The 18,857-nt window shown below is 39.0% G+C and overlaps 1 protein-coding gene across 1 annotated transcript in view; it reads right to left on the bottom strand.

Moving 5' to 3' along the window:
* The window catches only part of PEX5L (peroxisomal biogenesis factor 5 like), a 174,452-nt gene that overhangs the window by 53,851 nt on the left and 101,744 nt on the right, over window positions 1-18,857 (bottom strand). The window contains exons 2-3 of the mRNA XM_084638682.1: window positions 18,180-18,284; window positions 330-441 (exon numbers count right to left, since the gene is read on the bottom strand). Coding sequence (XP_084494808.1) covers window positions 330-441; window positions 18,180-18,284 — 217 coding nt within the window. The remainder of the gene's footprint in view (window positions 1-329; window positions 442-18,179; window positions 18,285-18,857) is intronic.

Here is an 18,857-nt window from a genome sequence, read left to right as displayed (position 1 = left end):
TAAAATCACTGTCCCAATGGACTAAAATCAGAGCTGTGTATCTCAACCCCTAACTCTGAAACTTTGGTATAATTTGAGACCTGGATCCTAACAACCCCAGATTTAAGTTCTGATTTTACAAAACCAAAGCGTGACCAACGGGGTTTTGGCTACTCTCAGATTAATCCATTTGTAACTTACTACCAACTCAGTTTTGTAAAAATAATTAATAATCTTGTTTGATTTAAAAATAAGAAACAAATATGTTATCTGGAAAAAAAATCATAATTAAGCTAAAATGAAAATTAATTATCTTCCTTTAATGAGGGATGATAAAGAAAATTAGTTACCAGCTGTATTTGATGTTACCGGCCTGGCAATGGCTTCTGGTTTGGTTTCACAGAGAAAGTCATCAATGGAAGGGCTCAGGAGAGGTCTGCTTTCTTGTTGCTCATTCACCAGCTGACAACAGAAAAAGACAAGGGTCAAAGAACTTTGTTGAGATGCAAAATCTAAAGAAATAAAATTCATCCTTACAACAGAATGTGGCTAGTTTCTGCTTGTGGGAGAAGAGAGAGACTCTAGTGATTGTCACCTTTTTCTAAGGTACAGGCTGCTTTGGGGTTGAACATAGACTTTTAATGGCTCTTTCTGAACGTCTTAAAATTATGCTCAAATTTCATAAGACGTCTGTCTTGGTAAAGTACCAAGATGGTTCGTCTATATCAGTTGTTACATGCTATTGATTATAGGCCAAATTAATGAATGCCTGGTGGCATGAATGGATGAATTTAACTTTTATATCATCTGGGTGGGAATGACCAGTTAATGTTGATTCTTTGTGGTGCATGGGAGGCATCCTTTTTCCACTAATAATTCACACGCAGAACTTTAACACAATTTATATTAGAAAATACGCATTAGCCCCTTTAATGTAACCTGTTACGTGAGACACTTCTGTGGAATGCAAGAACCTATGAATGACATAGAGTGAACTCTGTGGAGTTTATGAACCTTTTGAATTGGTTTTTGGCTGTGTAGGGATTATAAATCTACTCTGCATTTTGAACTGTTTACTCCTGTAATTTTCATTGCATGAGTCTGGTGTTTTTTAAGGAAGATTCAGTTCAGATATTCTGCCAGCTAAAGGCAAACCTACTGCACAAATTAAGGAGAAAAGAATACAATTATTGTCTCTGTGCTGCAATTGACTCTCTGCTGTTTTCTTTGCGGCGGCAGGGCCTCTGCAGACACAATGGGGTGCCCTTTTGATGGTATGGTTTGACTTTATTTTATCTTTAAGAATGTTTTCTCCTCTGTTCCTTTTATCTCTGTCTCTTTCATCTCCATTTTTACCCTTCCTCCCCCTTGCTCTCTCCCTTTTCTATTCTCCCCTTTTCAAAAATTTTTATTAAGTGGCACGTGAACCCCACAATATTTTTAACATGAGTTGAACTTTCAAGCCCAGGATGTTTGAATGGTTCAGAATTGGCTAAAAGGCATTTTCTCATTCCTGTAGTGTATGACCTCTGTCAACAGCCGCCCTGAAAGTTAGTGTCTGTTAAATAATGTATAAAAAACCCACCGATGTGCGTCAGCACTTACCCAGACAACAGAATCTCAAATTATGAAGAGTAACAGAACTGCTCAGCTTCACTGTTCTTATAAGGCTATATGACTCTGCACCCCTAAAGTGCTCAGCAATTTGCAAGACAAAGTGCTTCACAAAGTGATAGGTTGGAGCTGATGAGATATGGGGGAGCACGTCCATTTCTGTAAAGAGTCGAATTTTCAAACTGGCCCCTACATGTGAGCATGTATGTTTGGCATGTGCACCCACTCATATGCTCAGGATCCTACATTTGTGCACTCCAAGTAGACGTACACATGGAAAGGGGTTAGTGAGATGAGTGCCCAATTTGTGTGTGCCAGTGGGTGTATGTGGAAATTTAGATGCTGGTTTGAAGATTTGGCAATAACAGATTCCCATGCACTAGAATCCTGATATTTGTATAGCCAAATTACAAGTGCACCTTACAAGAGAGTTAATCATGTGGTTTTCATCAATGTTTTCCAAATTATTCACTCAATGGAATTTAGGGATCAAAGTCTAACACCACATTCTTCTCTTTTGAACACACATACAGGTAATTTTCTAATTTAGGTGAATGTCTGCACTTGATCTGTAAACTGCATTTATTCCAGATGCTGATCTTTGATTTTCATTAGTGGACCTGTCTATACACATAGTTTCTAGAGCTACATTTCTAGCAAATATTGTTGGTATATCAGACATGTCTCTACATAACTTAAAGTTTACCAGGTATAATACACTCCTAGTCATTACCAGTGGGGAAAACCAGCTTGGATGCTTAGCTGATGCTTGTCCAAACTTATGTGAATATTTTAAGGCTCTCCTTCTTTTTAATGACGTAACTGCCCCCAGAAATCATCTGTCATGATCATCAAGTAGGCCTCTATCCTTTCGTCCCTCTTGCATTTAAGGATCCCATTGTAGGATCCAGCATCTCAAAGAGCTTTTCTGCAGGGCTTTTGCAATGCTGAAGATATGTGCCCTGGTGAACAAAAAGCCCAACCAGAAGATTGTCAGAGCTCCCAGGTCAATGGGATCTTCCCAGGTGTGTTTGTGACATGCTAGGGTTCTTAGAAAAGTCCTACAGAATTTGATAGGAATGAAACTATAGATTTCTAAAAATCTATAGGATTTAATAGTAAATGCTAATATTTCTGTAATTTTTTAAACCATCCTATAGAATAGGATTATAATATACCATTAAATTATGTGGGATGGTTTAAAAATGTTATTACATTTTCTGGAATTTTACCTTAAAGGGAAATATGGAAGTTGAGGGTGGGGGAAGGAAGGGGATATTGACAGTCATGGGAATGGGGAGAGTCAAAATTGCCAGTTGGGAGGGAGGGATCTGCAGGTCTATTGGAGGGGCATAGGTTGATAGGAGAGGAGCTTAATGCTGAGGAGTTGGGAAGGAAGGATGGCAGTGGAAATTTGGGGAAGCAGCTATGGCAATGTTGAGAATCAGAATGGGGAGAAAAGAGAGGATTCTAATCCGAATGGTCCTGCTTTGAGCAGGGGGTTGGACTAGATGACCTCCTGAGGTCCCTTCCAACCCTGATATTCTATGATTCTATGGATCTGAGTTCAGGTGTTGTTTGGAGATAAGAGTTGAGAGATGTTGTTTTCCACCCTCACAGATGGCTGGTTCCCACACTCCAAGTCATTTCTTTGTTATTCTTACAACAAAGCAACTGTCATTCACTAGGATCATATTAGTGATGTGATGGAGGGGCAGCTCAGAAGCTCCTTGCTAAAATTCTGCTACCAAAATGAAGAAAGACTGAGGAGTATCTCTCCTACCACTGTCCTCTGCAATGAGTGTATTTCCAGCAAATGCACTTGATCTGTTTGGCAAGTCATATTGCCCCTCTCCTGAATTTTGGGCATTTTTGTTTAGTTGGAAAAACAAATAGGTCCCTCATCTTCTTGCTCTTTCCCCCTGTGACACACACTGATTTCCTCAAGGGTTAAAATCTTGTGGGAGCTCCTTATAATAAAGACTGCACACTGGATCAACCTTCAGTTGAAAGATCTGGGCTCAAAACAGTCTAGCTAACACAACCATGATAAGTATCTACTAATTCTTGCACCTTAATAAACACAGACTACATATGGCCCAGTAATACAACATATCAGCAACACAGTAATTATTTTGCAGTGGGGAAGGTATTTCATGACATATCAGACTCTTCAACTATAAGGAATCCCACACGCCCTTGATAAGCTGGTATAGGAGTAGACTTCTGACTACCCTGAGAAGTATGCCATGCAATTTGGTAAGCCCCCTCTCTCACATTTTGTTAATATAATTTGCATTCCATTACTGCCACATGTGTTGGGCCAAATTCATGCCTGATCTAATTCCACTGACTTCAAAGTTACACCAGTGTTCTGAAACGTTCATATCCATAGTAAAGTATTAATGATGATTTATGGTTCACAGACACCTTCCATCTGAGGCTCTCAGAATACTTTAAAACATTAATGAACTTAGTCTCATAACACCACTGAGGTAGAGATAGAGAAGTATTGTCCCCACGGTATAGATAAGAAAATAGAGGAGAAGAGAAATCAAGTGAGTTGACCAAGGTCATGCAATAATTTATGTGGCAGAACTGGAAGTATAACCCAGATCTTCTGAATTCCATTACTAAGCTTTAACAACTAGACAATGCACTCTTATTACACTGTAGTATTATAGGTTAATAGGGGACCGTATAATCCGCTCCAGTATTATGTATTTGCCAGTAATGCAAAAACTACATTTAAAGAGCAGTGTGTAATCATTAATTGGTTTTTTGAATCCCAACTCAGACAGTGGGTGCCACAAATTCACAGTGTCCTGACAGCTACATTGTGCTTTCCAAAATCTCATTTAATTGAAACATAGTCTCAACTGAAAGTTGTCTACAAACTTGTCTGGTGCGCTACTTCCTTATTGGCTTCACATCTGAGGAGGCTCAACAATAACATAAAATATTCCTTCTAAATTGAAATAAATTTCATGCACATTTATCTGACTTATGCTATCAGACACTAGACTAGAAAAACTTGTTTTTCCCCTCGCAAGGAATTCTTTTTTCAAAAACGTGCTTGCTTTTGTTATTCCACTGTCATAATCATGACTGAGGGTGTGGATATTCGTATTTTTGGGAAGGTACTAGTGGTACAAATATCTGTCTAGAGGCAGACATCAGCCCCTCTAACATACTGTATAACTTACCTATCTTTAGCACCGATCTGAGATGAGAAATTAGTCCTTTGTAAAGAGAGTCTAGGTTCCTGACATGGTGCTTTTGCCTTTCTCTGTCCCATTCAGTATATGCTCCCATTCAGTATACAACAGATGCAGTTTCATAGTGCACAGATGGAATCCACTTGTTTCCATTTTACGACTTGCTATCATTCACCATGTTCAGACACTCTTGCCAATCTTGCTATACTAACTGCCATAATGTCCAGCAGGACTTTGGCTTGTGGGGCTTGGAGAACGGCTATGGTTTGTGCCATCATTCCCATCTGCAAGTGTACAGTATTATTTTATATAACTACCAAGTGCTTTTATAGAATTTACTGGTTTCCAGTTTTCTATCACTTGTCATTGCTGCACGATAGTGCTCCTTGGCTCTATACTCTCTCGCTTCCTGACTTCCTATATTTTCCCCTCTGATCACCTTCTTCACCCTTAACTTCAGCTTTACTCTCTCTGACCCAGGGAAAACTTGGTGCCACCTGGCAGAGGGCATGGGGTGCATAGGGTTGCACAGAGATCCCTTCGGTCAGATATATGCATAATACTTCATCAAAGGGTGGTATGTCAAATCTCTACTGAGAACCAGTAGCTCACTTGTCAGCATAATCATTGCAAAATGTGTATACAGATAATATTTGTTTGTCTCTATACTGATATAGGTTCTTAAGGTCTTGGAGTTAAGACAGGTCACCAGGAGGTGACATACTTCAGAAAGGTTCCTTTTACCTATCTCCGTGTCTGGCTGTTTGTATATTGTATGTCTCACAATGTATGCCTATATGGATACTTAGCCAAGGCTAAATAAGAGACTGTGAAGTCTACAAGAAAGGAAATATAGAGGGTGAAACAAATAGGAGGAGGCAATCTGTTTATGAATAAAGACATATATTTTGTATGTCTTGGGGTACAAGAAAACACACAGGATCCTTCACTTAGGAGGCAACTGACATTTGCTTGTCTCATTAAAAGGGTGTCACAGCCAATCTGGCTGTAAAGTGTAGCAAGAATTTTGGGTGAGCAATATTCTCATGTCTGCTAGAGTATCTGCTTTATTAAGTCTAAGCTCTAGAACGCATGTTATAATTTTTTTATATGTTACCATTTGTTTCTAATATTTCTACGTGAATCTCTCTTTTGTTAAATAAATATGTTTATAGTGAAACTAAATATAAGTACTGTGTGTTAAGTGGAGCGGTGACCTGAGGTGGAGCTGGTAAACTGTGGTATACTGTTTCTTTGGAAGCAGTGTATCTGGAAGCAGTGAATCTGTGAATACTGCAAGTGTCCTGTGGACCAGGTTGATGCTTGAAGGGCTCAAGGGTTGGGGTGTGCCAACCTGCAGAGTAACAGCGGGGTCTGAGATTTTTATAGGAGAGTGCTTGTGTTGCCAGGTGGCAGGTGGAGCTGACTGATGGCAGGCACAGACAAGGCTTCCTCATGCTAAGGGCAGGCAGCAGTGAGGTGCCTCTCAACCCTGGGAAGCGATGGACGCTTCTTGTACCATATTTCCCTGCAATTACTCCTCCCAGCCAATGGGAGCTGTTTTGGGCTGTAGTTACAAGAGCAGCCAGGCGGCCCCTCTGCCTCCCCCCTGGCTGCTTTCTGGACCAGACTCCTGCTCGCTCACTTGCAGCCTGCGTGGCACTCTGAGCTGTGGTGAGGGCTGGCTGGGGAGCAAGAGGATGCACTGGCTGCCTCAGTGACTTACCGCTGGGGTAGGTGTGAGGCCAGTGGAGGGTGACGGGGTGGGGTTGAGGGCTGGGGATGGAGCTCTGGGGGAACAGGGTCTAGTGGGAATGGGCAGGGGTTGAGAGGGTGGGGCCAGAGGCCAAACTGGGTGGGATAGGACCTGAACATGGCTATCTGAATGGAGAGGGGGGCTAATGTGGAGGAGGGGCAGGACGAGGGACGTTGCTGTAACTCTCCCACCTAACGCTAGCCACCACCAGGCTCCCTCACTCACCCCAGACAACCCCCAGGCTGCTCCAGGCTCTCCCCGCATCACCAACCCCTGGCTTTCCCACCCACACTCAACCACATCTCTCTCACCTTGTAGTGGCGCCCAGCCCAGATTCACTCCAGTACTCCTGCCTGGACTGCTCCAGCTCTCCCACTCCCAACAAAGCTTCATCCACAGGCCCATCCCATCCTGTAAAGACACCCCCTTAGATGCATTCCACTGACCCCTGCCACGCTCCATCCCTCCCAGCAAGCTCCTCCAGTTACTCCTGGCTCCTCCCCAAACCCAGGGAATATTTGCTGTCTCCAGTCCTGGGGACCTTGTGAGGGGAATCAGTGAAGCATCATCAATGACTGGAAATGTCACATACTGAGCTATATAAAACGGGCAGCTATGCTGCCCTTTAAAAATATTCCCAGTACTGTTCTTTCTGTAGCTTTCGGTTCTTGCTTTTGATATAGGATCCTCTTGTGAGTCTAGTGGCATCAGACTTATATTTTACAGTGCCTGATGAGAATGTAAAGGTGGCAGGATCTTGTATATCAAAACAATCGGCTTTGCCTTGCTGACAATGTACAGTTTACTGTAACAGCAATAAAAAGAGTTTTAAAACATCCAGGCAGCAACCAAACAAAATATGGCTATAATAAGGCTCTGTTTGTTGAGGAAATGCTCAAATCTGAGAGTGCCTGTCATAAATATAAAGGGAAGGGTAAACCCCTTTGAAATCCCTCCTGGCCAGGGGAAAGCTCCTCTCACCTGTAAAGGGTTAAGAAGCTAAAGGTAACCTCGCTGGCACCTGACCAAAATGACCAATGAGGAGACAAGATACTTTCAAAAGCTGGGAGGAGGGAGAGAAACAAAGGGTCTGTGTCTGTCTGTAGTCGTCTTGGCCAGGGACAGAACAGGAATGGAGTCTTAGAACTTTTAGTAAGTAATCTAGCTAGGTATGTGTTAGATTATGATTTCTTTAAATGGCTGAGAAAAGAATTGTGCTGAATAGAATAACTATTTCTGTCTGTGTATCTTTTTTGTAACTTAAGGTTTTGCCTAGAGGGGTTCTCTATGTTTTTGAATCTAATTACCCTGTAAGATATCTACCATCCTGATTTTACAGGGGGGATTTCTTTATTTCTATTTACTTCTATTTTTTATTAAAAGTCTTCTTGTAAAACACTGAATGCTTTTTCATTGTTCTCAGATCCAAGGGTTTGGGTCTGTGGTCACCTATGCAAATTGGTGTGGCTTTTTATCCAACATTTCCCAGGAAAGGGGGGGTGCAAGTGTTGGGAGGATTGTTCATTGTTCTTAAGATCCAAGGGTCTGGGTCTGTAGTCACCTAGGCAAATTGATGAGGCTTTTTACCAAACCTTGTCCAGGAAGTGGGGTGCAAGGTTTTGGGAAGTATTTTGGGGGGAAGGACGCGTCCAAACAGCTCTTCCCCAGTAACCAGTATTAGTTTGGTGGTGGTAGCGGCCAGTCCAAGGATAACGGGTGTAATATTTTGTACCTTGGGGAAGTTTTGACCTAAGCTGGTAAAGATAAGCTTAGGAGGTTTTTCATGCAGGTCCCCACATCTGTACCCTAGAGTTCAGAGTGGGGGAGGAACCTTGACAGTGCCTGAAGGCTTGTAGGTAGATGAACCCTGAGAACTTCCCATATCCACAGGTAAATTACCAGAGTAAAGACCAGCTTCTTATCAACAGTCAGATGTTTGCAGGTAGAAATGACGTTTAGCCTGCACAATCTGCCTTTGATCAATGGTTACTACTATCTTATGTACCTTGTTCCCAAAACAACCAGAAATTACATCAAAGGTGAAATGGTGGCCACCAGTAATTTAGTGCTGACAGCAGATAGGTGTGTGTGTGTTTAGGATTTCAACAGATACAATAATGGACATTTAAATCCACGTGCCTAATGTAGTGTGTAACATATCTACTATGCAAAGGTGTTTTGTTTCTGCTCTACAGTATCTCTTAACTCTTTCTTCCTTTCCAGACCTTGAAACTCCTTTTATGTTCAAAGTAAATGTGCAGTGACAGTGAGTTGTTGGTTGTGTTGTAAACTTTAAATGTTGAGATGTGTCCCCTTTCTAGTTATGTTGGCCACTTACTTTAGATTCTTTCTACAGTGGAGTTTTTTTTCTCCCAGATGAATAGATGCATTCTGCTTCCTTTCAAACTGTTTTATATCAATATGAATTACACATTCTTTCATCTCTTCTCTTTTTATTCAGTGCTGTGTCTTAATTGTAGAGCTTTGCATTTTCTGTAGAAGAAATCAAAACTCCAAAGGTGGTGTTTTTCTTCTTTATAATGAGTTTGTACAGCCCAGATAACATTTACTGAAATATCTGGTACATTTATTTTGGAACTCCTAACTATGCTGTTGGCAAAGAGCTAGTGTTTTTTTTGTTTGCACCATATAAGGTGCAAACGTTCTTCAAACCTTCCGGTACTCACTTATCTAAATTCAGCAAAGATGAAGCCAACTTCCTTTCATAGAATCATAGAATATCAGGGTCAGAAGGGACCTCAGGAGGTCATCTAGTCCAACCCCCTGCTCAAATCAGGACCGATCCCCAACTAAATCATCCCAGCCAGAGCTTTGTCAAGCGGACCTTAAAAACCTCTAAGAAGGAGATTCTACCACCTCCCTAGGTAACCCATTCCAGTGCTTCACCACACTCCTAGTGAAAAAGCTTTTCCTAATATCCAATCTAAACCTCCCTCACTGCAACTTGAGACCATTACTGCTTGCTCTGTCATCTGGTACCACTGAGAACAGTCTAGATACTTCCTCTTTGGAACCCCCTTTCAGGTAGTTGAAAGCAGCTATCAAATCCCCCCCTTATTCTTCTCTTCTGCAGACTAAATAATCCCAGTCCTCTCAGCCTCTCCTCATACGTCACGTGCTCCAGCCCCCTAATCATTTTTGTTGCCTTCCGCTGGACTCTTTCCAATTTTTCCACATCCTTCTTGTAGTGTGGGGCCCAAAACTGGACACAGTACTCCAGATGAGGCCTCACCAATGCCAAATAGAGGGGAATGATCACATCCCTCAATCTGCTGTCAATGCTCCTATTTATACAGCCCAAAATGCCATTGGCCTTCTTGGCAACAAGGGCACACTGTTGACTCATATCCAGCTTCTTGTCCACTGTAACCCCTGGGTCCTTTTCTGCAGAACTGCTGCCTAGCCACGCGGTCCCTAGTCTGTAGCGGTGCATGGGATTCTTCCGTCCTAAGTGCAGGACTCTGCCCTTGTCCTTGTTGAACCTCATCAGATTTCTTTTGGCCCAATCCTCTAATTTGTCTAGGTCCCTCTTTATCCTATCCCTACCCTCCAGCATATCTACCACTCCTCCCAGTTTAGTGTCATCCTCCCAGTTTAGTGTTTAGTTAAAGGAACTTTCATAGTTCCTTTAATTGCCTAAACTACCTGAGCTGATTCCTTAGTCCAGCAATCGAGTTTAGAACCTATGTCTGTAAACTTTACATTACAATATTCTGTTCTTTGTGTTATGGAATCAACATACATAGATTTCCAGCTGTTGTAATGCTCCAAAAGGCTGTAGATTTTTCCCTTCTGGATCTTTCACAATGTTGCTAATACTGCAAGTGCATTCCTTAAACACAGGCACTTTTATCCTGTACTCATTCTAGCTCATGTACGGTATTTATAACCATGTACCTATCACTGTAATTTCACCATTGGTGGAATAGCTGGTTCCTTCCCCACACCTGCAGGGCTGGAGTAGCCCCCACAGCATAGGGACTGGAACTAAGGGTGCTGGGGGTGCTGACATATCTCCAGGCTTGAAGTGGTTTCCATTGCATACAGCTTTTACAGTTTCGTTCAATGGCTTTCAGCACCCACAGTATAAAAATTGTGGGGCAGGAGAGCTGGAACAGTGTGATCCTTAAAAAAAAAAAAAAAAAAAAAAGAAAAAAAAGAAAAAAAAAGACAGGTCTTGTTTAAATTGGTTTCTATGGCAATGTAATAGCATCTATAGAAATTGCTGTAAAAACCCATCGGGTTTGATTTTTCCATTGTCTTGCGCCTTGTGTTGTCATCTACACCTGAGCAAAATGAGTGTAAAGTATAGCATTTATAACAATGTTGACCACAGAATGAATAGAGACTATCCTTTTTATGGGTTTTCTTTTTAACCATCCTGTAGAATTCTATAGCAGGAATATACTTTTCTGTTAAATTTTGTAGGGTTGTCATAGAAACTGATGGCAGGTTTGTCATTTTCTATTAAATTGTACAGCCCTTCTCCGTAGAGGAGATGGCTTTGCACAGGTATTGGCAGTGGAAATGGTCATACGGCTAACTTGAAAGTTCTCTGTGGGTCTTTCTACTTGCACCATGCAACTCAGGTGACCAGTAGCACAATGCAAATAGCAAGTTAGAAATAAGAAATACTCAAAGCAATAGCCATAGTAAATAGTTTGCAATATCCCAGAGACTGAATTATGTTTGCATAAAGTATTTGTTATTTAAAATAAATCAACAAACAAATCTGTAAAAATTGATTCCTATTCACAGATAATTCATGAACAGAAAAAGAGGCTAAATGAATCTAATATATTATTTGCTGCATATAGCTTTCTCAGATCTTTTTATGACCACAGAATAACAGTCAGGACATTTTTAAACATAATTATATTGTTTCATAACATTCTATTTTTATCTCTTCCTTTTTTGTTAAATGGAGTCCCATACAAAGATATATTATAAATGATCTTAAAGTCTCACTATTTCCCTTGGTAACGTAAAATTAAGTTATGTGACAGAAAAGTCTGTTTAATTTGTGATGGAAAAGTCTGTTTAACTAGGCAGGCAGCCAATTTATGAGTTTTAAACTATGTTGTCAAGGCAACATTTTTTTATTATTCTCATGAGAATGTTTGTGCTGAAATCATACATATTTGTCTAAAAACAATAATACTAAAAAAAATTTAATAATATTTAACTTAGAGATACAAAGTAGGATCAGTTAATATTTATGCCTAACATACACTTGCATATTTTGTTTTCACAGCATTTTAAAGTTATATAGCTTATGCTATGTGGCTAATATTATATGAAACAATATAAAGGGGAAAATTAATTTAATTTTTTAATGTGTTGCTACTGGTAGATAACTTAAAAACAGATAGGACTACATAGCTTTGAAGTACTAAATTCATTAATAGCATCTTCTATATGTCATTAGTCCTTTAAAACATCGTATACAAATAAGTATTGAGCATATTGCAAAGGTCTGTTATATGAGTCCAATGCTACTCCCACTGAAATAGTGGCAAAATTACCACTGACTCTAAAGAGAACAGATTTGGCCACTTCAAGACAACTTTTGTTCTGTATGATTATGTAAATTGGCCTGATTGTAGTGTGAAAACAATCCCAGTACTGTTATGCTATTAATTCCAATGGAGTTATTCCTGGTTTACACCAATGTAAGAGAAGAGACTCCACCCCAATATAACTAGTCTTACTGACTTTAATTTTTGCCATTCTACATAGTGCCTGTTAATAATGTATATTAATTAAATACTTCCATAGTGGTGTGGTTTCCTTCATACAAGGGATGCTACAAATCATTCTGCAAATCTAAAAGTTAAGAAGCTCATAAGATGTTCTGAGTTATCCAGAACAGCTGGGATTGCTCAGATTTTAAATAGAAAACTATGATTATGTGATAGATTCTTCCTGGTGAGCCATGTACACACAGCAGAAAACCTATCAGTAGCAGTTTGAGTCTATAGTTGAAGCGGACAACCCTAATTCTGTTTCCTCCAAAAAGATACACACAAACCATCTGGCAAGTCACCTGGGGGTGACAACATGGAAAGGCACAATGGGACAGCCACAGAGAAAGTGGGTGTGGTCTACATATAAACCCAAGAACATATACAAAGATGACTAGACCAGCAATTATGTCTATGTGTAGTTTTGTCCAAAAAATTATTCCTACTCTTAGTGGTAATAGAATGCCCCATGAGAGGACGGTGCAGAGGGCTATTCTCAGGGGAAATAAGGAAATCACATACTAATGCTGCTTATAGAGTATGCATAATATGTGGTGTGTGCCCTTTTAAGAAATGGGGAAGGATATTTCACTTTCCTCATATGAACTAGAATGTGGCCTTATAGGTGCTATTCAGCAAAAATTTAGAAATCTATGATTTAGTTGTTCCAGGATCAACCTGTCCTTCGGAAGGCAAAATTTCCTCCCCTTCCTGTGCATTGTGATAACAATGGAAAGGTTCAGCTCTGCAGAGCATGTATCAGCAAGAGTCTCTTCAAGGCTCTGTATGGGCTCAATCTCACACCCACTGGAAGTCAATGGAAGTGTTGCCTGTGAGTTCCCAGGAACAGGATCATACCTTATATGAACAGCTGACAGGGGACAGTGGGGGAACCACTAAGGCTTTCTTTGGTTATACAGGTCAGGTTTTGGTCTTTTGGAATTAGATATTATGTTATCTCTGGTTTTATGCTGAACTTCCATAGGTTTATTTGTGCAAAAATCTGCATATGTGTTTCAGCTGTATGTTGCACTCTGATAATAAAATGATACAGAGCTGTGTCTCTGCAAAACTTGCATGAACTACATCTGCGTACCTCATCTGCTTTAGTTATGAACACAATGGAGCAATTATTTTTCAACAAATAATTTGCCATTTTTTTCTTGTTGGCAAATTGTTCACAAAGAGTCTGTGACATAAACAAACTAGGGAGATACAACCTACATGGAGCTACTATAAGGTGGATGCATAACTGGTTGGAAAATTGTTCCCAGAGAATAGTTATCAGTGGTTCACAGTCATGCTGGAAGGGCATAATGAGTGGGGGTTCTGGGTGTGGTTCTGTCCAATATCTTCATCAATGGTTTAGATAATGGCGTAGAGAGTACACTTTTAAAGTTTTTGGAAGATACAAGCTGGGAGGGGTTGCAAGTGCTTTGGAGGATAGGATTAAAATTCAAAATGATCGGGACAAACTGGAGAAATGGTTTGAAGTAAATAGGATGAAATTCAATAAGGACAAATGCAAAGTACTCCACTTAGGAAGGAACAATCAGTTGCACACATACAAAATGGGAAATGACTGCCTACGAAGGAGTACTGCGGAAAGGGATCTGGGAGTCATAGTGGACCACAAGCTAAATATGAGTCAACAGTGTAATACTGTTGCAAAAAAAGCAAACATCATTCTGGGATGTATTAGCAGGAGTATTGTAAGCAAGACACAAGAAGTAATTCTTCCGCTCTACTCCATGCTAATTAGGCATCAACTGGAGTATTGTGTCCATTTCTGGGTGCCACATTTCAGGAAAGATGTGAACAAACTGGAGAAAGTCCAGAGAAGAGTAACAAAAATGATTAAAGGTCTAGAAAACATAATCTATGAGGGAAGATTGAAAAAATTGGATTTGTTTAGTCTGGAGAAGAGAAGACTGAGAGGGGACATGATAACAGTTTTCAAGTACATAAAAGGTTGTTACAAAGAGGAGGGAGAAAAATTGTTCTTCTTAACCTCTGAGAATAGGACAAGAAGCAATGGGCTTAAATTGCAGCAAGAGCAGTTTAGGCTGGACATTAGGAAAAACATCCTAACTGTCAGAGTGGTTAAGCACTGGAATAAATTGCCTGGGGAGGTTGTGGAATCTCCATCATTGGAGATTGTTAAGGGAAAGTTAGACAAACACTTGTCAGGGATGGTCTAGATAATACTTAGTCCTGCCTTGAGTGCAGGGGACTGTACTAGATGTCCTCTCGAGGTCCCTTCCAGTTCTATGACTGTTACATTTATTCACTGTTCAAAACCATCAGTGAATTTCCTCAAAAAATAATTCTAGATCTGTAGATTGTTCATAATCACTTGACTGTGACTACTCAAAAATTGCATTGTATTGATTAGTTAATCATGTGGTATTGATTCTGTTCCCTGATTGGGTGAATTAAGCTACCAGTTCAGTAAAGCACTTAGGGTAGGCCTCAAAGCACTTAAGCATGTGCTTAACTTCTTCCCTATTCAGCAAAACACTTCATTGCATTCTTAACATTAAGCACGTATTGAAGTGCTTTGATGAGTCAGGGCCTAAATCTCTAACTGACCTAGAGTGAATTGTGAGTCTGACTGTTGATTGTACAATTCAAAATGTGTCTTACAATGAATATTTGAGTGTAAAATGAACTTTTCATAGTTATTCCTGCTAGTAAATAACTCTCAAGTGCTCAAATGTTTCTAAAAAGTGAACACACAAAACTTGCAAAGAGGGTCAATAGAAATTTACTTTTGAATTCACATGAATATTCATAAACAATTTTCTCCATTATTCACTTAGCTGCAGTCAGTAATATATGATTTTCTGTAAATATATTACATCTCTCTCTCCCCTTTTCTAGCTTCTAGCTTCCATGAATAACAAATGCACTTTTAAAAAATTTGTCTTCTCTCTCTGTTTGAACCTTCTTACCAAGAGACAGGGAGACAGTAAAATAAAATGGAGACACGTTCTACCAAATCCCATTAACACTAAAACCCTGCTCTCTGCATTGATACTTGATATATTAAATTTGGATACTTCTGAATGCCTTCTTATGCCAATAAAGGGACTTTCACTGAAAAAATTGAGATAGACTCACAGAAAGTAGAGACTGAAAAGACCTGTTAAATCATCTAGTGTATCCTACTGCTAGTGTAGTATGTTCCTTAATGTTGAGACGATGGGCCAGATTCGCAGGTGGTGTAAATCAGCATAGCTATGCTAATACATAGGAGCAGAGGATCTGTGATTATATTTGATTTTGTAACTTACGGTAAAGTGATATTTGCTGTATCCATGAATTTGAAAAAAAATATTTCAAATGTACAGTGATTATTTCTCTCAACAAATAAGTGTCACCTCTTCCGAGGAGAGGTTGGATAGGAGCATAAAAATAATTGAGCGTGAATGTGTGTCCAGCTTGTGTTTCAGTGAATGTATATGGTATTTTCCAGGGAGAAGAGGAGAGAGGGAGCTTCCTTGAAGCTTTACTTAAAGCACCTTCACACGTTATAATTGGCAATTTCTCACAAAATCCAGGGACTGTATGTTTCATATCTATACTGTAGACACCACTGATCTCATCTGAGTTTTCTTCACAAATCAAGCATGGTAAGTCCTAGTTTCACTGAGCACTTTGTCCATTATGAAAACAAATGGGTCTATTTAAGTAGGAATTGCATGTATTTTGGAAGCTACTTCACATGCAGAATTCCCACTGAGTTCAATGGGAGTTGCACAGGAGATGGGCTGCAAGACCAGGCTCGAAATGACATCTTCAGATAACCATTACAGTTACAAAAAATACACAGCTACACAGTATTCTTCAATGCTGACTCTGTGTGACTAGTAGATGAAACTCTGAAAGACTAGACCTTACTCTTGTGACCTAAATTTGACCTGACTTGGAAAGTTTGGCCAGTGGTAATTAGTAATTATTTCCATTTGATATACATATTATATCCCGTGAGCTGCAGCCACATCCATCTCTCTCATCATGTGAAGAATCAGGACAAATATCTGTATACCATTAGTAGAGGCCGAATGTATATTGCCATATAGCAACACAGTATTCTGAATGAATGATCTGAACAAGAGGTTTGCACAGAGACATTAAAGACACAAGAATCTTAAAACAGAAACACATCCAGAAAGTTAGGATACAAATGATAAATATGATATGGTCATTTACTGTACATAACACATACATGATGCAGAGGTGGCTATGGAAAATACTCACTTTTTCACTTGATTCTGCTTCCTTTTGGCTTGTGCACCCCAATAGTGCATAGCAGGGAAGTAGGTACTTGTGTGTAGTGGAAAAAATTACACTGACTAATAAACACAAGCATTTTACTTAGAAAAACGGTCACCAACTATTGCTGAATGAATTTGACAAACAACCAATACAAATAGTGCATCAAACATGTTATGAACCTGGGATGAAATCCTGGCCCCATTGAAGTCAATGGGAGTTTTGTCATTCACTTCAAGGGGCCCAGGGTTTCACCCCTGGTTTCAATATTTGTGATTCATAAACTGGCTAGTGTAAAATTGGAATATGATGCATTAAACAAAGCATCCTATTCCCTCATGCAATCATGTTTTAACTAATACAGTACATCACAAGTATAATACAACATTTGACAGAGGTTTGGGAGGAAATTGACAGAAATGTTTTCCAATGTATAGGAACATGTTAATGATCAAAAATTCTATTATTAATTAATTGACTTAGTGTAATACATTTTATACCGGCTATAAGGTAAGCTTGTGCTGGCATTTTACAAGTTACATATTATTTTTAAACATAAATATCTATTACCCTACAGTAGAAAAAAGGTTTTTTGGATTTTGTTGAAGATTATTTTTATGTAAGAAAGGCCATGTGATGTATGACATCAAACCTATTGTTGAATATGAATAAGCTTGTATACTTATATGTTAAATAGTAAGCATCAAACCAAGTAATTGTATTAAATTCTATTACTATGTATGTTGCTGGAGAAAATTTGCTAAATTTAAGCCAAAGATGCTGGTTATCCACAGGATTTTTTTTAAATTGTCCAATTCAGATGTATTATACATTTGTGTCATTTTCATTACTTATAGTCTACCACCTATCAAGTTTCAGGTAATGGACCTGTATTCTTGCATTTACTGGCTTTACAAAGATAAAAACAATGAAGTATGTAAAATAATCTAATTCGAAATATGAGTTAAATTCTAGTGAAAACTTAAGGGATTTTATGTGTTTATAAATGATACCACTATCTAGTGGTTGTTATATATGATTTTATATATACATACTGTACGTATGAATGTGTGTATATATATATTATGATAGGTTATAGTGACAGCATGAATAATATTTGACCCTTTAAAATCAATTTAAAATACTCTACTGGTAACTGACATATGTATACTGTGCTTACTACAAATAATTTGTTCGAAAATTTGCATTTTTTGTTCGAAAGCTCCGAAGCACAAGCAGTTAATTTATTTACCATAAGCTATTATTTTCTATATTACGTTACGATGACACAAAATTTAATTTTGTATAAAATATTTTCTGAAGGGTCAAACTCAAGCAGAATTACTAAAACTAATATACACCAATTGAAAACCTAAACAATGAATGAATTTCTCCCCATTTCCTTTTTTATATATGTGGCATTTTGTAATAGCTTTTTTTTTTGGGAAAACTATAATTGCCTGTTAAGTTTTGACTCAAGAATGTTAATGATTATCTGCTAGTTAAATTACATTCTTCATTAGATTAACATATGTCAGCTGCCTACTGGAATCCTAACATTCTGCCCACCTGTGATGTCATAGTAAGGAGGGGCTTTTCCTCTGCAGACTCCTCCCTCGGTATCTCCTTCATCACCATGGCAACAGCCTTATCTGCCGCCCTAGAGCCTTTCCCCTACAACAGTGAAATCAACAATGGCTTGTGTCAGGAGGAATCTTTGTTACTGGTTACAAAATATACACCCCAGAACAATCCAGTAATTAAATGACGGTGTTACGCTGGAAGTAAAAGTATATTGTTGTTGAAAATAAAATACACATATACTGTTAAAAACAAAATGCCAAAACCAAACAAGCAAACAAAAAAACCCAACAACTTAATTGATAACAAAGTTGGGGCCCCGTCCTGCAGCTTTTACTCATATGAATCACTCCACTGAAGTCAACAGGACTACAAACTGCCTTAGTCTTGTGAGGCCTCGCAGGAGTACATCAGCAGGAGTGAAGGAAGTTGAGAATCTCACAGAACTTGGCCCTCATATGAGTAATATATGGAGGATCAGGCCCTTAATTTCTTCACCACTAGTTAATTGTAGTTACTGGCAACTTTACAGCTGAAATATACATGCTTTCTACTCAAATCAGATTATAGACAAAAAGAAATCAGACTGTTATGAAGATTTAGAGCTTACGTAAAATGAAAGTTAAATTCTCCTTTAAATACTCTAAATATAAGGGCAAAATTCTC

The sequence above is a fragment of the Lepidochelys olivacea genome (genome assembly GCF_965140295.1).
Source record: "Lepidochelys olivacea isolate rLepOli2 genome assembly, chromosome: 9".
NCBI classification, from domain to species: domain Eukaryota; kingdom Metazoa; phylum Chordata; order Testudines; family Cheloniidae; genus Lepidochelys; species Lepidochelys olivacea.
This window is presented reverse-complemented; position numbering and strand designations above follow the sequence as displayed.